Source organism: Mobula birostris, chromosome 2 (genome assembly GCF_030028105.1).
Source record: "Mobula birostris isolate sMobBir1 chromosome 2, sMobBir1.hap1, whole genome shotgun sequence".
NCBI lineage: Eukaryota > Metazoa > Chordata > Chondrichthyes > Myliobatiformes > Myliobatidae > Mobula > Mobula birostris.
The window spans coordinates 9,428,671-9,454,759 of NC_092371.1; the positions used below are offsets into that span (position 1 = coordinate 9,428,671).

Sequence of the window (26,089 nt, forward strand, 5' to 3'; positions counted from 1 at the left end):
CGTTCCACGCTGTCTGAGTGAAGAAGTTTCCCTTAAACATTTCACCTTTCACCCCAAGCCTACGACCTCACCCAACCTAAGGAGAAAAAGGCCTGCATGCATGTACCCTATCTATACCCCTCATAATTTTAACTCTGTAAAATCCCTAATTTTCTTGCATTCTGGGGAATAAAGTCCTAACCTGTTCAACTTTCCCTGTAACTCCGATGGGTCTTTACAAGAGTCAAATAGTTTTATGGTTTCTCTTATCATAGTTCATTGTTAATTGCTGAAATTAAATTCCCAAGAAGCCACAGTAGGATTTGAAATTGTGGCTCTGGATCAGAGGTCCGGAACTCTGCTTGCAGACCCAGTTATTCATGCAACACACATCAAAGTTGCTGGTGAACGCAGCAGGCCAGGCAGCATCTCTAGGAAGAGGTGCAGTCGACGTTTCAGGCCGAGACCCTTCGTTAGGACTAACTGAAGGAAGAGTGAGTAAGGGATTTGAAAGTTGGAGGGGGAGGGGGAGATCCAAAATGATAGGAGAAGACAGGAGGGGGAGGGATGGAGCCAAGAGCTGGACAGGTGATAGGCAAAAGGGATACGAGAGGATCATGGGACAGGAGGTCCGGGAAAAAAGACAAGTGGGGGGGGGAACCAGAGGATGGGCAAGCAATATATTCAGAGGGTCAGAGGGAGAAAAAGGAGAGTGAGAGAAAGAATGTGCGTATAAAAATAAGTAACAGATGGGGTACGAGGGGGAGGTGGGGCATTAGCGGAAGTTAGAGAAGTCAATGTTCATGCCATCAGGTTGGAGGCTACCCAGACGGAATATAAGGTGTTGTTCCTCCAACCTGAGTGTGGCTTCATCCTTACAGTAGAGGAGGCCGTGGATAGACATGTCAGAATGGGAATGGGATGTGGAATTAAAATGTGTGGCCACTGGGAGATCCTGCTTTCTCTGGCGGACAGAGCGTAGGTGTTCGGCAAATACAGTAGAGGAGGCTTTGCTGAACACCTACGCTCTGTCCGCCAGAGAAAGCAGGATCTCCCAGTGGCCACACATTTTAATTCCACATCCCATTCCCATTCTGACATGTCTATCCACGGCCTCCTCTACTGTAAGGATGAAGCCACACTCAGGTTGGAGGAACAACACCTTATATTCCGTCTGGGTAGCCTCCAACCTGATGACATGAACATCGACTTCTCTAACTTCCGCTAATGCCCCACCTCCCCTCGTACCCCATCTGTTACTTATTTTTATACGCACATTCTTTCTCTCACTCTCCTTTTTCTCCTTCTGTCCCTCTGAATATACCCCTTGCCCATCCTCTGGGTTCCCTCCCCCCTTGTCTTTTTTCCCGGACCTCCTGTCCCATGATCTTCTCGTATCCCTTTTGCCAATCACCTGTCCAGCTCTTAGCTCCATCCCTCCCCCTCCTGTCTTCTCCTATCATTTTGGATCTCCCCCTCCCCCTCCAACTTTCAAATCCCTTACTCACTCTTCCTTCAGTTAGTCCTGACAAAGGGTCTTGGCTTGAAACGTCGACTGCACCTCTTCCTAGAGATGCTGCCTGGCCTGCTGCATTCACCAGCAACTTTGATGTGTGTTGCTTGAATTTCCAGCATCTGCAGAATTCCTGTTGTTCCAGTTATTCATGCTCTGCCTTCCTCTCCAATTAGATTACTTCATCTGCAGCCCATCTCTTACTTCCATCTCTTACCTCCAAGTCTCTGTTGTTATCTCCACTCTCCCGTCCTCCATCTGCTTGTCACCCTCTTCACCAGGATCCAACTTTAAGTCTTGGTGCTTAAACATTGACTAAGCATTTCCCTCCACAAATGCTACCCAACCTGCTCAGTTCCCCCACCCAGCATCCTGTGTGTTGCTTCACTTGTGTTTCCACGATAGCCCTGTGCCCAGGGTCCTGCAAACTAATCACTTCCTTTGAAGCCCCACACGCCACTATTCTCACCCCCAAGTGTAGACTACAAGGTGAATTTACGTGTCTCGGTCCCAAGAATGTGCCTCAGTGTCCAGTGTGTGACCCTCCCCCTGCATTGTGTGACATTAGAATCAGAATCGGTTTATCACTGACATATGTCATAACATTTGTTGCTTTGCAGCAGCAGCACTGTGCAGGCATTTAAAAAAAAACTTTCAAGTTATAATAATAAAAAAAAGAAAGAGAAAAGAAGAGTAGCAAGGTAGGGTTCATGTACTGTTTAGAAATCTGATTACTGAGAGGAAGGAGCTGTTCCTAAAACATTGAGTGTGGGTCTTTAGGCTCCTGTACCTCCTCTCTGATGGTAGCGATGAGTGCTAGCACTTTCCACTCCAACCACACGGATTGCTGTGAACTGGGATTGTCACGTGAGATCCCATGGTAACTTTGTCCTGAGGTTCCTTCAAGCCAAAGTCACATAGCTGAACATCAAGCACCAATTACATTCCAACTTCCTGTAATTTTTCCCTCCCCCCTCGTTCTCCCTTTTTCTGTTCCTCTCACCCTTCTCCTCAACTACCCATCACCTCCCTCGAGTTCCTTTCTTACTTCCATTTCTTCCATGATCCATTGTCTTCTCCTATCATTCTTTCTTCTTCAGCACTTTACCTTTTCTACATATCACCTCCCACCTTCTCAATTCATTCCCCCTCCCCACCCACCCACCTACCTTCCCCCCTCACCTATCCTCATCTATTATCTGCCAGCCGGTACTCCTTCCCCTTCCCCCATCTTATTCTGGCTTCTCCCTCTTCGTTTTCAGTGCTGATGAAGGGTCTCAGCCCAAAGTGCTGACCTGTTTATTTCCCTCTGTGGATGTTGCTCCAGCACTTTGCATGTGTTACTCAGTTACACTGATCCATTTTATTCTCCCCACGTTCCTATCAGCTCTCCTCTCCCGCATTCTACCCTTCACCCATACACAAGAGGCACCTTTATTAACCCACTGAACCCACAGTTGGAGATATGGGGGGTGTACGGTGTGGTGAGATAGAGCACCCAAGAAAAGCCCAAACAGTCACAGGGAGAACGTGAAAACTCCACATGAACAGCATAAAGCCATAAGACATAGGAGCCATTCAGCCCATCGTGTCGGCTCCACTGTTCCATCATGGCTGATCCCGGATCCCACTCAACCCCGTATACCTACCTTCTCACCATATCCTTTGATGCCCTTATCTTTGTTCTAAAAGGTCGCCCCTCAGTTTTGAGGGTGTGCTTCTAGTTCCTTTTAACATTCAGTAGGTTTCAATGTGATCCTTCTAAACTCTAGTGCATACAGGCCTAAAGCTGCCAAACGCTCCTCATATGTTAATCCCTTCATTCCCGGAATCATCGTTGTGAACCTCCTCTGGACTTTCTCCAATGACAACACATCAGAGGTTGGGTCACAGGAACTGTAAGACGGGCTCTACCAGCTGCATTAGCATGGCCCCTACATCTTTTCAGTGGGATTACTGGGCTGTACCTCTGGCTGTGATCACACCTTTGGAGTCAAGCTTGTAACCAACACCTGACGCCAGACAGACAGTACGCCATCATTAGGAGGGTATCTTGATCTCTTCCGATCATGTGAGTGTGTTGGCTGCCCATGCACTGTAGCACTTATGGTTTTCGTTTGTACTTTGTGCACTCCAGAAATATTTCGGCAGGAAGTCTTCCATAGGCAGAGACGTTTGCCGCCTGAGGAAGGTGTACTATAACGCGCGGCATGAAGCTTCTGCCCAGATCGATGAGATCATCGGCGAGACTGCCAGCGAGGCCGACAGCAGCGAGACCTCCATCGGCGAGAAGGAGAACGGCATCGAGAAGGACGACGATGTGATCCGCTGCATCTGTGGCCTCTACAAGGACGAAGGGCTTATGATCCAGTGCGAGAAGTGCATGGTGAGTGCGTGGCTGTACCGACGCAGCACTGTGTTCCCTCTGACAACCAGGCAGTGGGGCTTCATTCAGCTCCAGCTCCCTGTCTTGCAAGGGCAAGTAGAAGGGGGCTGTAATGTCAAAGTTGAATTTATTTTGGTTAGAGTAACAAACCCTTCTGACCCAACCAGCCCACATTGCCAAATTACACCCATGTGACCAATTATCCTACTAACCCATACATCTTTGGAGTGTGGGAGGAAACCCGTGCAGCCAAGGAAAGAAGGTACAAACTCCTTACAGGCATCAGCAGGGTTGAACTCAGGTTGCTGGTTACACTAACCGCTGCCCTACTGTGCCGAGTTTATTGTCAGATACAAAAGTACATGTGTGCACACAAACTGCTAGAGGAAGTCAACAAGTCTACTATATGAATAGTTGATATTCCAGGCTGGGACCCCTCATCAGGACTCTCGGCCTGGAACATCGACTGTTTATTTCCTTCCATAGATGCTGTCTGACTGGCTGAGTTCCTCCAGCAGCTTGTGTTGTTCAAGATTTCCAGCCTCTGCACAATCTCCTCTAACAATGAAAAACTCACTTGCAGCAGTACCATAGGCACATTACATAAAACAGACATCATTCAGAATAAAAACATGAAATATACAAGACAGAACCCAACTGGGACAAAACAAAAAGCCATCATAGTGCAAAATGGTCAAGATGGCTGTACTAAGGTAGTGACTAGGTTGTGCCGCTTAGTTCAAGAACTGAACGGTTGAAGGGAAGTAGCTGTTCCTGAACCTGGTGATGTGGGACTTCAGGCTTCAGTACCTCCTGCCCTGTGGGAGGTGTGAGAAGAAGGAATGGCCCAGATGGTGGGGATGTTTGATGATATAATCTGCCTTGAGGCAGCAACTCATGTTGAGTATCCCAATGGTGGGGAGGGATGTACCCAAGGTGGATTGGGCTGAGTCCACTGCTCTCTGTAGCTTACAATCCTGCATATTGGATCATTACGCCTTATTGGTTCAACATCATGCACTTGGGGCATGCTGGAGCACGTAAGAGTCGACAGACTTGGACCTCTTGTCCAGGCTCCTGACCACAAGCATTTCATCTGCCAGGAGTGCTTCTGACTACTGGACAATGGCCCACGAGCATTCACATTGAGTAGATGCACCTTGAGGGCGAGTGTTGAGGCTGCCATTGGCGAGGTTGTCAGCACCATGCCCGAGTCACGCTGCGATGTTCCAGAGAAGGCTCTGGCTCTCTCAGCTGCTGTGTTTAGTTTGGCAGACAGAGAGGTCTCTAACAGCCAGCAGGTGTAAATAATCTGTTCATTAAAGGCTTGGACTCCAGGAGAGCCCCCAGCAAGCCCATGATCTCATGGTCCTGGGTTGAACAGATAGATCTGGAGCTGAGCACGTGGACTGTGACTGAGGTCAAGGGGCATTTTAGAGGACAATGTCATAGTTTGTCAGGAGAGATTAGTAATTTGGAGGATGGTGTATGTAGTTAGCAGATACTGTTGGGTAGAGTGACTGCACCAAATAAACACATACACTGTTTAAGAGCACAAGACATAGGAGGAGAATTAGGCCTTTCTATCCGTTAAGTCCACTCCACCATTCTATCTTGGCTGATCTGTTATCCTTCTTTTCCTGGTAACCTTTGACAGCCTTACTAATCAAGAAGCTATCAATCTCCACTTTAAATATACCCAATGACTTGGCCTCCATGGCCATCTACGGCAATGAATTCCACAGATCCACCACCTTCTGGCTAAGGAAATTCCTCCTCATCTCTGTTCTAAAGGGATGTCCTTCTGTTCTGAGTCTGTGCCCACTGGTCCTAGACTCCCCCATTATAGGAAACATCCTCTCCATCTATGCTCTTTCCAGGCTTTTCAATATTCCATCTTCCACCCCTCACCCCCAAACTCCAGTGAGTACAGACCCAGAGCCAGCAAACACTCCTCATACATTAACCCTTTCATTCCTCAGATCATTCTCGAAATCTCCTCTGGGTCCTCTTTTTACTGCCATAAGATGCATTTAAACAGTGTGATTTAAGCAGAGCTCACAGGGCATAAACTTGTGCGTGCTCAGGAAAATGTGTTGATTGTTGGCTTGACACTGTATTGTTCTTGTCATATTGTGGATAGGCTAAGGCAGCAGCTTATTCATGTGTATTTGTGCCAGTGAGTTTGTTACTCTTCTGCCTCAAACCTCCGGCCACGCGTGGACAATGCCTCTGTGAAGCTGGGACAGAATGATATATCTGATTTTCCTGAGCATTCCCAGTGCCCGGAGACAAAAGCCAGGTAATGTTGTAGTATCAAGTGATCTGTTGGGGGAAATCAGATCAAGCAGCATCTGCAGGGGATTGGTGGCAGGAACTGTCAACATTTCAGGTTGAAACCCTGTATCAGGATCTGCTGTAGTATGTTTGCTGGTGTGTTGTTGGCACAAAACGCAAATCAAAAAAGGCGGCATTTCTGGTGTCTGGAATTTGTCAGCCTGCTCTAGTCACCGTACCAGTTTGTTTTAATTCCCTTTGGAGAGGCTCAGCAGTGAAGGGCTAAGAGTGTCACTAATTTGACCCAAGAAGCCAATTTAAAGAAGGTGAGACACACAAAACTACAGATGTTGGAACCTGGAGCAATGAACAATCTGCTGGAGGAACTCGGCAGGTTGAGCAACATCTGTGGGGAGGAAAGGAATTGTTGACTTTTCGTGTCAAAATATTTACAGTGCCCTGATCACTGATCAGGATTCAATTCCCGCAGCTAACTGTAAGGAGTTTGTACATTCTCCCTGTGACTGCATGGGGTGCCTCCAGGTAATCCAATTTCCTCCCACATTCCAAAGATAAGTTGGTTAATTGGGCAGCATGGGCTCATTGGGCCAAGAGGGCCTGTTACTGTGCTGTATCTCTAACTAAATAAATAAAAATTGTAAGTGTTACCGGAATAGGCAGACAATAAGGTGCAAGGCCATGACCAGGTAGATTGTCAGGTACTGGGAAACCATACAATAATCTTATAACAGTGGGATAGAAGCTGTCCTTGAGCTTGGCAGTACATGCTTTCAGGCTTTTGTATCTGGGAGAGGGAGGAGAAGAGGGAATAGGCTGCACTGTGAATTCATTCTTTGCCACTTTCACCCCTAGGTGTGGCAGCACTGTGACTGTATGCGCGTAACTGCAGATGTCGAACACTACCTGTGTGAGCAGTGTGATCCTCGGCCTGTGGAACGGGTAAGCTGGCCCCCCTCCGCCTGACAATCAGTGCTTGAATTTGTTTTTGTAATTCCTGGGTCGATTCTGGAGAAGTTACATTTTGCCGTTGCCCGGTGTTTGGTAACATTTGGTATTTTTCATCACTAAAACAAAACCACTCAACATGTAACCAGCTCTAAGGTATAACCAAATCAGAACTAGCAATGACAATTACAGACAAGTTCAAACTTCGTGCTAATTATTTTTTCAGTACATGCTTTCTTTATCTTATCGAGGTTTGTAAGAGCATGAAGGACAAAGATAAGGAAATGATCAGTTGATCAGTCTTTTCATTGGGGTAGGGGAGTCTAAAACTAGAGAGTATGGGTTTAAAATTAAATTTATGACAACCTTCATTTCTCTCAGAATGAAAGATGAGGGGTAATGGGATTGTGAAACAAGCTACCAGAGAAAGTGAGGGGGAGCATGGGGGTAAAATACAGTTAGACTGATACATGGAGAGGAATGTTTTAGAGGATACGGACCAAACCATAAGACACAGGCCATTTGGCAAAGGGGACTTGTTCAAGTAAACATCTTGTTCAAGTAAACATCTTGTTCAGCATGAATGTGTGGGGGGGAACGAAGGGTCTGTTTCTATGCTGTGTGACTCTACAGCTATCTTTATTTCTCTCAGAATGAAACAGAAGGCCCTTCAGCCTGTTGTGTTCATGCTGACCCTCAAGGCGCAATCCCATTAATACTGTTCCCTTATTTCTCTTCACCCCTGCACATATAATCCCTCTCAAACATGGTCATCAATTCCCCTCACATTCTTTTGCCAGTCACCTATTGGATGACCCAGTGGTGCAGCCCGTAGAGCCACCACCTCAGTCTCAATCTCTGGCACCTTGTGTGTGTAGTTTCCACGTCCGCCCTGTAACCGCGTGGGTTTCCCCAGAGTGCTTCACTTATTTCCCCACTTACCAAAGCTGTGCAGGTAATAGGCCACTGTAAGATTTTTGCAGTGTGTGGCTGAGGAGCAGAATCTGGGTGGGAATGTGGAGAAAATGAAATAAAATTGGGATTAATGTAGAGTTGGTATCAACGGGTGCTTTGTGGTCAGTGGGCCGAAGAGCCCATAATGCTGGACAACTCAGTAACGTGGGGGGAGCAGAGCAGCCGGGGGACCCAGAAGGTGCAGATTCTGTACAGATGCCAGCTACTGCAATCAGGGACCCAGCTCCTGGGAGCTGTAGGGCAATGACACTAGCTCCTGTGGCATAATAACAAGCGACTTTTCTCTCACACACACACACCCACACACACAGTTTTAACTTGCAGATAAAACAGAGAGGAATGTAGAGTACACAGGATTGTCTGTGATAGGATTGTAGCTACGAGAGGTTGGATCACACCAGTGCTGATGGAAAGAGGGAAGTGAAGGCTTGTTCATTGCAGGTGGTAAATAGGAGGAGATGGTTAAAAACAGGATGAAAGGAAAGCAGAATAGGTTTAGTCAAGTTCTTTGTCAACTTACCTTAGACTACAGAAACTTTTGTGATGTTTTCAAATCAGACCAAATTGACTTCGTTGTGTGCAGTGGATACCGGCAAAATAAAAATTTTACTTTCAGCAGAATCAGAGGCGACAGTGAAGACTGTGGAAAACAAGATATCAGTAACAAAGAAAGGGACAAGTCCATGGTAGTGCAAGAGGTGTTCCATAGTGATACATCACTGAGGATAGGAGTTAGGGTTTTGCGGGTCAGTTCAAGATTGTAGGAAAGTGGATGCGCTTGAACCTGGTGCTGTGGGACTTGTACCTCCTGCTTGACGGCAGCCGTAACAAGAGGGCCTGGTGGGGAACTTTTGACAATAGATACCACCTTTAGACTGGATAAGCAAAGTATTGAAGGTGTTGGGTAGCATTCATAGAAGCAAGGTTGACAAACTGAGCAGAATAAAATCTTACTTTAAAAAAATGGCCATCTGAGAGCTATGCCTGATTCCAGTCAAATAACTTTGGAGTAAGCAATTTGCGGCTGAATGGGGAGGGAACCACAAACTGAAATCATATTAGTAGAGAAAGCATATGGTATGTTGGCCTTTATTAGTCAAGGCATTGAGTTCAGCACTCAGGAAGTTACTTTGCAGGTTTCCCTCCTCTGGGTAGCCCACATTTGGAGTATTATGCAATTCTGGAGAGGGCAATGCTGCTGGGATTAGACAGCTGTGGAGGCCAAGCCATTGGGTATATTTAAGGTAGAGGTTGATAGGTTCTTGATTAGTCAGGGTGTCAGAGGTTACAGGGAGAGGGCAGCAGAATGGAGTTGAGAGGGAAAATAAATCAGCCATGTTGGAATTGCAGAGCAGACTCAATGGGACCACTGGCCTAAATCTGCTCCTGTGTCTTATGGCATGTACTACAAGGAGAAGCTGAACAAGCTAGAGTTGTTCTCTCTGGAGCGGGGAAGTCCTGTTAGAAGTTTACGAGATTATGAAAGCCATAGGTTGGGGTAGGCAATGACTATCTCTGTAACTCCTCCCAGGGTGGAACTACCTAATACTAGGTGGCATGCATTTAAGGTGAGAGGGGGTAAGTTCAAAGGAGATGTTCGGGGAAGGATTTTTTTTACACAGAGGGTGGTAGTTGCTTGGAATGTGCTGCTGGGGTAGTGGTAGACATATTAAATAGGTTCTTAGGTTTGCATGTGAATATGCAGAGCCTGGAGCGATATGGAGATCGTGTAGGCAGAAGGGAATAGTTTAGTTTGCATTTTCATTATTAGTTGGGCACAATGTGGTGGGTCGAAGAGCCTATTTCTGTACTGCTTGTAACTTGGCATTTGCTGTTGTTTTGTTCATTTCAGGAAGTTCCCATGATCCCCCAGCCCCACTACGCCCAGCCTGGCTGTGTGTACTACATCTGCCTGCTGCGAGATGACCTCCTGCTTCGACATGGTAGGTAAACTAGGGTGTGGGTTGGGGGAGACTGGGTGCATCCTGCACTTGCCAATCAATGGACCTGGTGCAAGCCATGAGTTCATTAAAGAACTGTCCCCTGGGGTGGGAGTAGGATGGCACTGGCATTGGTTTATTATTGTCACATGTTCTGAGATAACAGTGAAAAGCTTGTCTTGCATACCGTTCATGTAGATCAGATCATTACCGTAGAACAAGATAAAGCAATAATAGAATGCAGAATAGGGAATGCAGTGCCAGGTGAACAGTAAAGTGTGAGACCATGTCAGGGTAGCAGGGTAGATTGGAGGCCTTATGGATTCCTCCTGACTTATAGCTGATTGCAGGCATTACACCCCCCCCCCCACCTGTGAGATAGAGAGCAGTGATTCACGGTGCTCTGTGACACTCACTACCATTGATGGGTCATGCCTGCGAGGACCTCTGCTTCTCGGGATGAGGGCAACAGCTGTTTCAGCATAAGGTGCTGGCACAGCTACACGCCAGTGGTTGTAGAGTTTGAGCTGGGTAAACTCCAGCAAAGCCTAACTCTTCTTAGGGACACACAAGAAAATGGGAACAGGAGCAGCTTGCCTGACCTGCATTCCATATGATTATGGCCGATCCAAGCTGGCCTCAACTACACCAGTTCCCATAAAGCCCAAAATTTGCTGATGTACTGCCGCCTTAAATACTTCCAGTGGTCTGGTTCTAACCGTCCTCTGGGGCAGAGAACTCCAGAGATACACCACCCTCCTGGAAGAGAAATTTCTATGCACCTAACAAGGTAGTATATGGTAATGTGTAAGTACTTTGACAATATACAAAGTATGTTGTATGTCATCATTTATTACCTTAACATTCATTTTCTTGTAGGCATTTACATGAAAAAAGAAATACAATAGAATTTTATGACAAACTATACATAAACAGACTGATAAACAACCAATGTACAAAAGAAAACAAACTCTGCAAATAAAAATAATACTGAGAACATGAGTTGTAAAGAGGCCTTGAAAGTGGGTCTGCAGGTTGTAGAATCATTTCAGTGTAGTGGTGAATTAAGTTATCCACGCTGGTTCAGGAGCCTGATGATTGTAGGGTAATAACTGTTCCTGAACTTGGTGGTGTGGGACCTAAGGCTTTTGTACCTCCTCTGCGATGGTAGTATTGAGAAGAGGGTATGGCCTGGATAGTGAGGTTTTTTGATGATGGATGCTGATTTTTTGTGGTAGCACTCCTTGTAGATGTGCTCAATGATGGGGAAGACTTTGCCTGTGATGGACTGGGCCGTATCCAATCAGTCCATTCTGATGAACGGTCTCAGCCCGAAATGTTGCCTGTTTACTCTTTTCCAGAGATGCTGCTGAGTTCCTCCAGCATTTTATGTGTGTTGCTTGGATTACCAACATCTGCAGATTTTCTCTTGTTTCCAATACTTTCTGTAGCCTTATCCATTCCTGGCAATTGGTGTTTCCATACTAGGCCATGATGGTCTTCTGCACTGCGTATCTGTAGAAGTTTGTCAAAAGTTTTTAAAGACATGCCAAATCCACGCAAACTTCTTTTTAAAAAAAAAGACTAGAAATGCTGTTTTGCCTTTGTTTAGATGTCACTGTGCTAGTCCCAGGACAGATCCTGTTATATGTTAATGCAACCAGTATCTCCAAGGAACAAATGACTAGCCCATAGTCTCAATGAGGTCACCCATATTTCTTCTGAAACATACAGACTACTTAGCCTCACTTGATAGGACAGCCATCTCTTCCTGTGAATTAGTTTGATGAAGGCCGGCTGGTGGCACAATGACATCGGTGCCGGACCCGGGAGCGGAGGTTCCCAGGTTCGAAACCAGTTGGGTCCGTTCCCAAGTACGCTTTCCATCCGTGCCGGGTTGAGTGTCGAGATTGCAACTTGACCTCATAACATGAAGGGGAAAATACTGCGAAAATGTCTGTGTGAGGAGTGGTGCACCACATAGTCTCTCTCTCTCGCTCCGCACCTTGTAAAAGCCATGAAAAAGACATCATCACGGACGCACGCAGGCACACGCCAAAAAAAAAAGAATTAGTTTGGTGAATCTCTTCTAGATTACCTCCAGTGCTACAACTCTCAACTCTGTGCTCCAGCAACTCCCATGGTCCAGCGTGTTCTGAATCTTCAGTGCAGATCTGTACTAATTAACTACCGTTGCAACTTCAGCTATCTCAGCCAACGGCGTTTCCAACTTAATGAAACTTTTGGTTGCGGACCTTCTGCAACTCTCTCACCATACTTAACAAGGCATTTCTCCTGTTCGGAGGATGATTGGGGGCAATTTCCATGGTCTGACACTTTATGTGGCCAAGCAACAGTCACCTCCTGGGATGTCAGTAGAAAGTTATAATCTGTATATCCTTGGTTAGGTGAGGGATGACAACACTTTACAATCGTAAATAACCACTCTATTTTTAAACTCCAAATTCTTCACGATAAAAGTTAGCGTCCACCTTAACGAGAGGAATGTAGAGCAAACCCAAGCGTAGTTGCAGGGATTTCCGTGGACAGCTTCCTCTTAAAGGGACAAGAATTCTGAATTGGTTTATTATTGCCTCATGTAGTGGATACAGTGAAAAGCTTGTTGTGGATACTATTCATACAGATCAATTCATTACCCAGTGCATTGAGATTGTACAACACTATTCAAATTAAAGTGTGAACTACCGAAAAAGTGCAGTGCAGGTAAACAATGAAGTGCAAGATTGTAATGAGATAGATTGTAAGGCCAGGAGTCCATCTTATTGTACAAGAGGTCCATTCAAGAGTCTGGTAACAGTGGGATAGAAGCTGTCCCTGATCTTGATGGTATATGCTTTAGGGTCTTTGTATCTTCTGCCAATTGGTAGAAGGTAATCAGTCCACACCAGGGCACAGCATGGACTCTTCAACAGGCCTGAAAGGTTTTAAGCCAATGAATATGCACATCAGACACATGTATGACCAGAGAAAGTGGGATTTCATGCACTAATTAACTTTGTGGTCAAATGTGATACATCTCACAGCACAAGGAGACATTTAACCTGCCATGAGATCCCACATGATTAGGTTGTTAAATCCTGTGGGTGGGGGTGTTTAAGCTGCTGCCTCTCCATCAGGCTTTTATTGTCTCTTCCCCCCCCCCCACTGCTGTGATAGACATCAAAGTTCAGAAACTTAAAGGTTCAAAGTAAATTTGGTATCAAAGTGCATATATGTCACCATATACAACCCTGAGATTCACTTTCTTGCAGGCATTCACAGTAGATACAATAAAAACACAATAGAATCAGTGAAAATGCACACAACAAATACGGACAATTAATCAATGTACAAATACAAAATGAGAAAAAATAATTATAATTATTAAATAAACAGTAAATATGGATGACATGTTGTCCAGATTGTGGGATCAGTTCAGTGCTTTCCCCTCTGAATCAGGAGCCTGTGGGACTTGAGGCTCCTGTACCTCCTTCTCAATGCCAGCAGCAAGCAGAGTTGATATGGTGTGTGTTTGTGTTCTACAGGTGACTGTGTTTACCTGATGAGGGATAATCGGCGAGGTCCAGAGGGGCAGCCTGTGCGACAGTCTTATCGGCTCCTATCCCACATCAACCGGGACAAACTTGATATCTTCCGTATCGAGAAGCTTTGGAAAAACGATAAGTAAGGCAGCAAGTGCTTCAGTACAAAAGTCTGGAAATAGCTCAGAAATTCATGGCTGTCTTTGCCTATATTGTACCCCAGTGTAAAAACAGACAAAAGTCCCTATCAACCAGGTCTAACCCCAAAGCATTATACAACAACACATCTGTTTCCCCAACCAGTACTGTACTTCAGTGTTACACAGTGAGAGATCCATCTCCACCGGTACCGTACCCTGGTGTTATACAGCAACAGACCTGTTCTCAACGGTACTGTACCCTGGTGTTATACAGTGACAGACCTGATCCTACCCGTACTGTGCCCCAGTGTTATACAGCAACAGACCCGTCCCCACCGGTACCGTACCCTGGTGTTATACAGCAACAGACCTGTTCTCAACAGTACTGTGCCCCAGTGTTATACAGTGACAGACCTGATCCTACCGGTACTGTGCCCCAGTGTCATACAGCAACAGACCCGTCCCCACCGGTACCGTACCCTGGTGTTATACAGCAACAGACCTGTTCTCAACGGTACCGTACCCTGGTGTTATACAGTGACAGACCCGTCCCCACCAATACTGTACCCCAGTGTTATACAGTGACAGACCCATCTCCACTGGTACTGTACCACAGTGGTATAGAGCATCAGACCCGTCCCCACCAATACTGTATACCGGGGTTATACAGTGACAGACCCGTCCCCATCAGTACTGTACATCTGTGTTACATAAGCTCTGCTAACATGAGAGGACAGTACTTGGAACCTCCATGATTGAAGGTATTGTGAAGTGTAGTGCTCCAGTCTTTACTGAATGCTGAATATCTGCTTGATTCCACAGGGGGGAGCGATTTGCCTTTGGTCACCACTACTTCCGGCCCCACGAGACGCATCACTCCCCATCAAGACGGTTTTACCATAACGAGTTATTCAGAGTGCCCCTCTATGAGATCATCCCTTTGGAGGCTGTGGTGGGAACCTGCTGCGTGTTAGACCTCTACACATTCTGTAAAGGTGAGTGTGTCATTACACAGTTTCCCCTTTCCTTGTGTCTCATAGTTTCTGATGTTTATGACATTCTTGACAGTGTTATTTCAATGGAAAGCAGCTGAAGCTGACAGCCACCACGGAAATCCTTCAGTAAACCACTGACTTTTTTTTTAAAGAGTTACAGGCCCTTCTGGCCCAATGAGCCCATGACATATAATGACACCTGTGTGACCAATTAACCTACTAACCCATGTCTTTGGAATGTGAGAAGAAAGGAGAATGTACAAACTCCTTAAAGACAGCAGCGGGAATTGAACCTGCCGCTACACTACCATACCCACTTGAACTCTTTGCAGCATTGCTGTTATGCAGAATCTGATTGTTCTGGCTGTTACAGAGTAATAAAGCATGGAAATGGGGTCTTCGGCTCATCTTGTCTGTGCTGACCAAGGTGCCCACCGAAGCTAGTCCCATTTGCCTCATTTGACTCTAATCCCTCAAAACCTTTTCTATTCAGATACCTATCCAACTAGCTTTTAAATGTTGTTATACACACACTATCTTCTGCATAAAGAATGTGACTCACTGCTCCCTATTAAACACTCACAAACCTAGATCTCTTCTAAATTGCTCCCCTCTCGCTTTAAACCCGTGTTCTTCTGGCAGTAGACACCCTGGGATAAAGACCCTATTATGCCTCTCAAAATTTCATAAGTCTCCAGAAGTTCACTCCTGAGCCTCCTACCCTCCAGTGGAAACAAACCCAGCCTGTCCAAACTTCTGTCATTACTGCAGTCCTCTGTTTACAGGCCCTTCGGCCCCAAATGTTATGCCAAACTTCTAACCTTCTCTAAAGATCAATGTAACCCTTTGCTCGCTCAGAGCCCTACATCTTTCTTCCATCCGTGTGTCCATCTAAAATGTCCCTCATGTATCTGCCTCTACCTGGCAATGTATTCCACACACCCACCATTCTGTGTATAAAAAAAACTTGCCTCTGGTATCCTCACTATATTTTCCTCCAAACAGCTTAAAATTATGCCCTCAATTAAGCCTATGTCCTTTCGTTTTTGAATTCCTTTTCCTTGGGAAAAGTAACACCTTACTGATGCCCTTCATGATGTTATACACCTCTCCACTGACACCACAGTCTCCTATGCTACAAGGAATAAAATGCCAGCCTGCCCAACCTCTCCACTTATCTCTAATGTCCATCATACTGTACTCATCATATCATACTTCTCAACCTCAAACATAAGGACAACCTTAACCATGAGAAGAATTCTGGTCTATCCCCAAAGAGGTATGGAACCAAGTCCTTTCTGTAGCTGGCTCTTTCTCTTTTCATGTACTGGAGATCATTCGATCTGCCGAGTCTATGCCACTGTTAAGCAATTCCATCATTTGAAACTGGCGCGTTTATTCTCCTTGTAACCTACTCCCTCTTATAATCCCTTCAACTCCCCCAAGCCTCAGTTCTCTCATCACCTACTCACATTGGGAATAGTTTACAGTAAGCAATTAACCTCTGTTTGTGACATTTATCAGGAGCATTGTGTACAAAGGGCCCAAAGCATTGTTGAGAATCCCTACCACCCATCCCTCAATCTTTGACCCGCTGTCGTCAGGAAGGAGGTATGGGAGCATCAGGACTAGAACTGTCAGACTGGGTAACAGCTTCTTCCCTCAGGCTGTGAGACTAAATACCCTGCCATCACCGAGCTCTCCACTAGGAGAGCTGTTTATTGTTTACCTGTGATGTACACTTCACGTGCACTTTGAATTATATTTTATTAATTTATTTGTGGTTATAGTTTGTTTTATGTGCTGTGTGTGCACTGAGGAATGTTTCGTTTGCTTGTATACAGTATGATTACAATGAACTTGACCTAATTAATGAGCATAAAATAATGGACTGTTTTCCAAAGATTCAAAATACATTTATTATCAAAGTATATATGTAGTATACAACTCTGAAATTCATCTTCCCCACAGAAATGGGGAAAAAAATCAAAACTTAGAGGTGCAAAGGGACTTGGGAGTCCTTGTGCAGTATTCCCGAAAGGTTAACTTGCAAGTTGAGTTGGTGGTGAGAAAGCCAATGAGTTAGCAATCATTTTGAGAAAACTAGAATATAAGAGCAAGGATGAAATGGTGAGGTTTGATAAGGCATTGGTCAGACCACATTTGGAGTATTGTGAGCAGTTTTGGGCCCCTTATCTAAGTGAAGATGTACAGGTATTGGCGAGGATCCAGAGAAGGTTCACAAGTGTGGTCCCAGCAATGAAAGGGTTAATGTAAAAGAAGCATTGATGACTCTGGGCTGCATTCACTGGATTTTGGAAGAATGAGGGTGAATCTCATTGAAATCCTATCAAATATTGAAAGGCCTAAATAGAGTGGTTGTGGAGAGGATGTTTCCTGTAGTAGTGGAGTCTAGGATGAGAGGTCACAGCCTCAGAATTGAGGGACGTCTGTTTAGAACAAAGATGAAGAAAAATGTCTTTAGCTAGTGGGTGGTGAATCTGTGGAATTCATTGCCACAGGCGGCTGTATGGACCAAGTCATCGGGTATACTTAAGGTGGAGGTTAATAGGTTCTTGATTAATCAGGGTGTTAGAGGTTAGAGAGAAGACAGGAGAAAGCAGTTGAGGGAGATAATGAATCAGCCATGATGGAAATGGCAGAGCAGACTCGATGGGCCAAATGGCTTATTTTACCTGGAAGTCTGAAGCTAGGTTTTAATTTTGGTGTGTCTAACCAATGGGCACATCGCTGGAGTATGGGAGGAAACCAGAGCACCACACGGTGATGGGGAGATCACCAGGACAGGACAGGGCCCCTGATCTAGCCCCTTTCACCTTACTTCTCTCCGCCCTGCAGGGAGGCCAAAGGGGGTGAAGGACCAGGACGTTTACATCTGTGATTACCGCCTGGACAAGTCCGCACACCTCTTCTACAAGATCCACCGTAACCGCTATCCTGTCTGTACAAAGTCGTACGCATTTGACCATTTCCCCAAGAAACTGACGCCCAAGAGGGATTTTTCTGTGAGTAATGGGTGTGGGGGTGGGCATAGGTATGGGCACGCTCAGAGTGAGAATGCTTTTTGTCTGTCACCTCTTGGTGCGGGCAAGATGAGGAATCAAAATCAGGTTTACTATCACTAACCTATGTCATGAAAGGTGTTGCTTTGCGGCAGCAGTATGGTGCAAGACATAAAAGATTACTCTTAAGCAAAGGCAGATGAAAGGTGACTTGATAGAGGTATACAAGACATTAAGAGGTATAGAGTGGATAGCCATAGATTTTTTTCTGAAGGAAACAGAGTGGGTGTCAGCTGGGATTGAGGTATAACAGGCCCTGGAAGGTTTGATTATGGGGGCTGGGTGAGTTCGGACTATAGTGGGGGGACGGTGGTATAGATGGGAGTGGGATAGTTGGAGGTGAGGGTTGACGTAGTGACACTGGGGATGTGGTGGAGTGGGTCCAGTTACAGTAGACTGTACCTTCATGCATTCCTCAATTTTAAAGCCATCTACTTCTGTCCCCTTTCTCTCCCCCACCATTAGCCTCACTACGTACCGGAGAATTACAAGAGAAACGGAGGACGGTAAGTGCTGTTCACTGTCAGTCTGCTGAGTAACTCTGCTTGTTCCTCCATAGCGCCATTGCCTCTGGCACTTTAAACCCACAGACTTGACTGCAGGCAGCTCAACGACTGGTGAGTGTGGTGCCAGCCTCCTCTCCAGTACCACACTCAGCTGCCCCAGCTGCCATGGGGAGTGTCCACTGGACCTGGATCCCTGGAGTGGCCATTGCTTCTCCTTTTACTGTAAATCCATCCCACTGCGTGATGCCTCCCACAGCCCCTCAACCCACCCACTCTCCAGTACGTGCTGCTTTTCCTGTCGCTCTTGTCATAGGACCTATTAGGTGAGGCGGAGGTATTGTCATTATTTTTTTAATCTCTCTGTTGGCTGCACCCTTTGAAACTGGGGAGAAGTTGTTCTGAGATCTGTTGCCTGTTATACTTGGGAGCGGGGTAAGAAAGGTTTGGAAAGATACAGGCCAGATACCTACAAAAGGAACTAGCTCAGGTGGGCAGCATACAAGAGTTGGCCTGAAGGGCCTGTTTCCATTCTGTTTAACCATATGACATTCTGTGAGTCTTCCTGTGGACTTCTATCTACATCGAGTCATTGGTGATGCAAGGGTATAGTAAATCTTTTAAAAATAGGCCAGCAGAGGGGTGGAGAAAAGTTAAAGAGTTTAACTTTTCATAAAAATGAGATACTGCTCTGGAAATCCAGAGTAACACACTATATTCTGGAGGAACTCAGCAGGTCAGGCAGCATCTGTGGAGAGGAATAAACAGTCAACATTTGGAGCCAAGATGAAAGGTCATCAGGCCCTGATGAAGGGTCTCAGCCTGAAACATCAACTGTTTATTCATTTCCTTAGATGCTGCCTGATCTACTAAGTTCCTCCAGCATTTTGTGTGTTGTTTATGAAATCAGCTTTATTTGTCACATGTACATCGAAACATGCAGTGAAATGCATCGTTTGCGTCACCGACCAACACCATCCAAGGATGTGCTGGGGCCAGCCCATAAGTGTCTGAGTCCCTCAGTGCCTGAAGTTATGAAGGAGGGGAAGATCTGTAACATAGTGGTTATCACAGTGGCTTTTAATACCCACCACTGTCTGTAGGGAATTTGTAGGTTATTCCTGTGACTGAGTGGATTTCCTCCGGTGCTCCAGTTTTTTCTCACATTCCAAAGATACATGGATTAGGGTTAGTGAGCTGTGGGCATGCTATGTTGCCGCTGAAAGCTACCCCCAGAACATCCTGGGACTGTGTTGGTTGTTGACGCAAATGATGTATTTTATGGTATGTTTCATGTTTCAATTTACATGTGACAAATAAAGCTAATTTCTTAACCCTCTTACCCCCCCTCCCCACACACACACACACACACACACACACACACACACACACACATTCTAGCGCCAACCTAGCATGTCCACCGTTTTCTTCCATCATGTTCAGGCAGCTTTTCACCTGGTCAACAAGTATAAGAACGAGTTGGTAAAGGCTCACCTGAGATCAGACGCTATTAAAAACATAATACCAAACGTTAAATCTGTGCACTTGTGCTCAGAGTCTCACTCACCCAGTGGAGGGAAGCGGGAAGCTGAGTGGCCGCCGATTCCACACAACATGTATCTTATTATTGTCGCACTAAGACCAGGTGTTTCTTTCCACAGATCTTCCTGGAAGTCAGACCGGACAAAAGTGCACTGCAAGGATGTGGCCCCGGAGGAGGACCTCCCACCCCCCATCATCGAGGACATGTCAACCGCTCAGGAGCAGCCGGCCGCCGAGATGCCCCACCTGGAGGAGCAAGAGAGCGAGGGCAGCAGCAACACCTCCAAAGCGGATTGCAGCCCAGAGGAGAAGCAGAGGGAGCAGAGGGAGAAGCTGAACAAAATCCTGCTGAACCTCCTGGCCAAGATCCCAGGGAAGAATGGTGAGGCCTAGATAAGGATGAGGGAGGGAAGAGTGGGGAGCCTGTGGAATTGACTGGGTCTCTGATACTGTTACCAGACGGATGAATGGTGAGGCTTGGAGACAGATGAGAAACTTTCCATTAATGGGGAAAGGACAAGGGAGTGGAAGTAATAGGAATTTTCAGAAGGACTAGTTGGGGGTGGGGGGGGGGGGGGGAGATCTTCATTGAAACCTCCCAGATACTGAAAGATCTGGGTAGAGCAAATGTGGAGAGGGTGTTTCCATCAGTAGGAGAGACTAGGGTCCTTCAGAATAAAGGGACGTCCCTTTAGAAGTAAGATGAGGAGGAATTTCTTCAGCCGGGTGGTGGTGAACCAGTGAGATTCTTGGCCATCGAGGGTTGTGAAGGCCAAGTCACTGACTGTATTTAAGACAGAGATTGACAGGTTCTTGATTGGCGAGGAGTTACGGGGTTGCAAACCAATCAGCTGCAATCAGGTGGCAGAACAGACTTGATGGGATCAATGGCCTGATTCTGCTCCCATGTGTCATGATGGGACAACTCTTTCGAAGGGGCAGTATTGACAGGTGGGGCATTACTAACAGGAGGGATTTGACGAGCATTGAGCGGTCCTGTGTTTGTGCCTCCCTCTACACCCCCCCCCCACCCTAGCCATCGACGTGACATACCTGCTGGAAGAGGGCTCAGGGAGACGTCTACGTAGACGAACACTGTTGTTGGCTGAGAGCAGCCTCAGGAAGTGAACCCTCCAGGCAGGCAAGAAGAGCCTCTCTCTCCTCCATTGGGGATCCTGGCATCTGCCCTGGTCTGACTGCATCCTGAGCAGCGAGGGAGTTGAGGAATGGGAGAACATCCTTCATGCACCACGCCACCTCCCCAACTTTTCCCACCCTCCCCACTTACTCCCACCCCTTCCTTCCCTGTTTTCCAGACTCTCCCACTCCAGCCATTAGAAATGGGACTCTGGAGAATGAATTATTGAAGTGACATTGGAAAAAAAACAAACAGCACTTGGATACAGTGAGGTGTTGAAGACCTGCAGTGCTCTTATAGTGTGTACAGTAGCCCTCGTATTAACTTCTGTGGGGGTTTTGGGGGTGGGGGGTGGTGGTTGGTTCGCTCTCTGGGTCTTCCGACTCCAAGGCAGCCAAATAAAAAGACTTTTTTTTTGTGTGGGATGGGAGGGAGGGGTGGGGAATCTGTCGGAGTCACCGCACCACCGCACACAAGGTGGAGGGTTAGGGTGGGGGGGCCGTGGGGGTGGAGGTGATGTCTGAGTTAAACGTCGACACACGAGGAGCGTCAGCTATCGCTTTCAACACATAGGAGTGGAACTGGGGCTCCGATTTCTGTTTCTGTTCCTTAATCGTACGTCTGAATTCACCAGTGTGATTGTCATACGGTTTGTCCAGAGTGTGTATATATGTATATGGACTAAGAGGAGACAGCTGATAAAAGAGGCGGTGATGGTGGATGGGGTGTGGGGTGGGGTAGGGGAGAAGCTGGGGATGGAATGGGCAAATGGAGTTTACAATCCAAGTCCATGTTTTGCACTCAAAAAGAGTAACAGCAGCCAGTGTTCTGATCAACTACGGTACGTGCTGGGGGAGAATTTCTCACGCACACCCTCCCTTCCGACCCAGCAGCAATAAACGGAGCAATTACATAACCGGCAAGGGAGTACAGCCAGAGCAATGGGAGAGGGAACTTCAAAAGGAACGCATTGATAGCACTTAAAGAGTCTCCGTGAGAGGAGGGTGAGGGTCGCGGGGAGGAGTAGAGCTCTGTGTGCGTGCGTGTGTGTGTTCTCCCCACCCCTCCCCTTCCTAACCTTGACTTCACCGAGGACGGGGGACAATTCAGAGAGGAGGCCACTGTAGCCCTGAACTGCACAGAGCAGCTTCCTGCGCAGAGAGGGTCCTCAGCAAGGTCAACCATATAAGCTGGAGGGAATCCACGGCCTGCCAGAGAAAGTCCAGGTTACTTGGTGACCACCTTCCCGAGGGCAGTCCGTCAGAGCTCGCAGTAAGTTGTGCTATCAGTACTCTAGTGAAAGGGAGCAAGAGACGAAACACCAAAGAATTAATCATAAAACGAAGTACAATGAAATATCTTGCTCCTGCATTAAGTTGATAAGTCACCTCAAGGGTTGGTCCCAGTCAGATCTCCAGCCATGAGGAACAAGTGTTACTGTGGGTTTAGTTTTAAATCTGTTTTGTTTTGCAAAGTTGCGTTTAAAAAAGGGCTTGAAACACTCAGTCCATCATACCCTTCCCTGCTGCGGCACCCTCATTCCTAAGCACCAACCTGAAATCTTCATCTGATTGTCCCAGGAATGTTGGTCTCAATTTCTATCCCCTTGCTACTGGGATTTTCCCTTCGCAGCTCTTAAATGGTGTTGCTGAACGGGCAGTTGTAAATGCTGGATGTGTTTTGGTATTCCCTCCACAACCCTCCAAATCAAAAACAGGTCAATGATAGGCATGACTTGGGTCATAGACATCCCCTCCTTCTTGACCCTCTGTTACTTAGTCTTGTTGTCTTTAAGCTCAAGGTCACACAGGCTGCTAATCATTCAGCCTATCCTGTCAGTGCTAGCTAGCTCTTTCATGGTGGTGCAGTTTGCCCCACTTGCTCACACTCCTTCCCCTATCAAGTATCTCTCCTCCATTTTTCTCCCTTGAGCACAAATTCTCACCATGGTGGCCATCCATTCCCGCTCCGAGTCATAGGGTAATGATAGCTCATTGACCAGATGGACACTCGGGGACCATTACTTCAGACTGATTTTCACCTTTGCTCAATCCTTTTATAACATTTCTGGCCCTTGCCCTCTTCGCTGTCTTCTCACAATCCACTCATCCCTGATAATGCCGAGTGGGTCAGGTAGCGTCTCTGCAGATCTTTTCTGGTCCATGGCCTTCCATCAGAATTCAAGGAGCAGCAAGTTTCCAATTGCAGAAAGTGGCAGAGAGAACAGAGAAGGGAAAGACTGTGGTTAGGTGGTGAGCAGGGGTGGCCACGTAGGCCATCAGGATGGCTCAATGACAAGAGTTGGAGCTGACAAAAGAGAGAAGATAATACAGAACACCAAAAATGGGAGGTCATATGTAGGATTCCCAGTTCTGTCTGGATCTGTTCTGGGAGATTTAATCATGTGGTGGCTTGTATCAGGTGTAATCGTGCCTGAGCAATATGTCATGTTATGAAATTACATTAATGACTGCATTGTAACCAACACCTGGGCCTCAAGAGTCAATCAGTAACCATCTCGCTCCTCCCCCTCCCCCCACCCTATCCCCTTCACCCTCTCTTTCCCCTCCCTCCACCGCTCCGCTGCCCTCACACCGACTCTCTCTCTCCCCCTCCCTCCCTCACTCACCCCCCCACTCTGCACCCCTCACCCTGTCCCCCACCCCTACGCCCCCCCTCTCTCTTCCAACCACACTCTCTCTATCCTCCCCCCTCCCCTTCAGCCAACCAAGGATGTAGTCCGGATACCTGGCTGAACAATGCCATTGCTGAATACGCTGTGGAGTCTATGTATCTAGTCTAGTTTTAATGGCCCTGATTCCGTCCTTTCCAGTGAAGTAGTGATTTACTGTACACTAACACAATGAGACACCAGAGCCCACGGATGCTGGGAGGAGCTCAGTGAGTCAGGCAGCATCTGTGGTGGGAGATGTATGATTTATGTTGAGAGCATTCATCTGAACTAAAAGATTGGGGCGAGAGGGCCAACGTAAAGAGGTGAGAGGAAAGAGTGGGGATGGACCCACACTTACACCACCCCTCACCTCTCCCTACTCTCTCAGTCCGGATGAAGGGTCTGGACCCGAAACATTGGCTATTTCCATCCACAGATGCTTCCTAACCGGCTGAGTTCCTCAAGCCACAGTGTTCACTATTTGACCTAAGTTGGGGAAACCAAAGGCTCATTGGGCGACTATTTTTCAGGACAACTCCATTCACTCCACAGCATGTGACCTTGACCCTCCAGAATACTTCATCCCACTCCCCTTTTCCTCAGTATCATCTTGAGAAACAAGACCTCATCTTCCAGCCATAGTCTTCAAAGTTCTCAGTGCTGTATCTTACATCCAGCACCTTGTTTGCTCTATCAGTCAGTTTTGATTTCCTTCAACCTGTCATTCTCCCACTCTCTCTTCATCGTTCCATCTCTCCATTCTCTGTCCTGTCCCCAATTCTCAACCCCTGCCTTTTCTGCAGTTCAGGACGCTCATTCCCAATTCTGCAGGAAGTCCATCAACCTGAGACTATTAACCGTTTTGTTTCCTACCGCCACTGGTGTTGACCGACCAGCTGAGCTTTTACAGCACCCAGCAGATTCCCAGTTTCTGCTGGGTTCTGCGTCTGGCTCTGCGGCCACACCACGGCTTCTTGTGGTCTCACTGCACAAAGTGTGTTGGGAACTCCTCTGCTGCCCTGGTGCTTAACAGTCCAGACGCAGTGGGACCCAGTCTGCCTCTCCATTTAACCCTATAACTGTTGCTTTTGGTCATGTACTTCTGTAGCATGCTGAGAAAGTCCCCGTGAACAGTTTGGACCCACCCAGTGAAATCCTGGATGCCCAAGTCACCAAGCCTAACATTAGGAAAAAGAACCGGAGGGAGAGAGGGAGATGGTTGTACACCTTGTGATTATTGGCAGTGGGTCACAGTTTAGGCAGTGGCAGCAGAGAAGAAACATCGTCATGTGTACGCAACTCAAAAGGGAGGTGTCCACTCGTGCACACCAGCCCTGCAAATGATTGGGGATGCCAGTTGCCTCCTCGGCCTGTACCAGCTCTGTGCACGGCACACTGGAACAGCCCTCGCCAAAGTCCACTTCCCTGTGCAGAGCCAGTGTGAAAACCATGCTTTTTTTTGTTATAAATAATGAACTAAAAGTAGACAGGAAAGAAAAATGAGGAAAGCCACTACATGAGCAGTATTCAAAATAAAGTATTTGTTGTGAAGTTAAAAAAGACATTCGCGTAGAAGTAATAATAAGACACTACGTCTGTGTTTTGTTGAACTGTACAGTGTAGTATCAAAACCCTTCCCCTTTTTAACTAAAAAATTTTAAATGGTTAAAAAAATGCTTTGCTTTGTCCGTACGTAGGCTTATGCAGACCCTCTCCTTTTCAGAAAGTAAAAAGAAACAAAAATGACGTGCCAATGTGTACATATCAGTTGTGTGGTGTCAACAATACCATTGTCACATGTTCCTCTTTACATGGACCAACTCTGTCCTCATGTACAAATGCATTGCGTCAATCCCAGTGGAACATGTTCATCCCATTCCCTGCCCCCCTTTTTTGTGTCTCAAAAGCAGAAAACCCCTTTGAGATCGTATTTTATTAAAAAAAATGAAAAAAGAGAAAGATTGTTTTGACTATTTTCTTACTGCGTGGCAACGCTGTACAGTAGCAGAAAATTTGAGTATATGATACTCAGTACATCATTGATAGGAGTTTTGACAGGTCTGTAATATTTTCATTTTTGTCTCCTGTAGACATTTCATTCTTGGTAATAGTGTCAAACACTAAGAAAAAATACAAAAAAAAGTTTATATGTAGAAGACACACTATGTCTGTCATTTCCCCTTTCTTTACTGAAAGATTAAATCATGTTTTAGACAATCAGTGAATAGGTAATGCCATTTTAATTTCTCCTCCCCTTGCCTCCCCCTCTCTCCCCTCCCCCCCCCCACCCTTTACCGGCATAAAAAATGATGACAGGATTTTTTTTTATGTTTTTTTTTTTGGGTTACTTTTTAAAAAAAAATTACAAAAAATCACAAAAGTCACGGAATCGCTGTTTAAAAGCACTACATTATTGCAAATAGATATAACTATAGT

General features: G+C 46.4%; 1 protein-coding gene across 2 annotated transcripts in view; it reads left to right on the forward strand.

Moving 5' to 3' along the window:
• ash1l (ash1 (absent, small, or homeotic)-like (Drosophila)) overlaps window positions 1-21,350 on the forward strand; it is a 408,509-nt gene extending 387,159 nt beyond the window's left edge. For both annotated transcript variants that reach the window (XM_072282409.1, XM_072282400.1), the window contains exons 20-28: window positions 3,630-3,878; window positions 7,029-7,115; window positions 9,949-10,039; window positions 13,582-13,720; window positions 14,541-14,713; window positions 17,573-17,739; window positions 18,262-18,302; window positions 19,961-20,223; window positions 20,878-21,350. In XM_072282409.1, coding sequence (XP_072138510.1) covers window positions 3,630-3,878; window positions 7,029-7,115; window positions 9,949-10,039; window positions 13,582-13,720; window positions 14,541-14,713; window positions 17,573-17,739; window positions 18,262-18,302; window positions 19,961-20,223; window positions 20,878-20,969 — 1,302 coding nt within the window. In that variant the 3' untranslated portion in view covers window positions 20,970-21,350. The remainder of the gene's footprint in view (window positions 1-3,629; window positions 3,879-7,028; window positions 7,116-9,948; window positions 10,040-13,581; window positions 13,721-14,540; window positions 14,714-17,572; window positions 17,740-18,261; window positions 18,303-19,960; window positions 20,224-20,877) is intronic.
• Window positions 21,351-26,089: the final 4,739 nt, after the last annotated feature.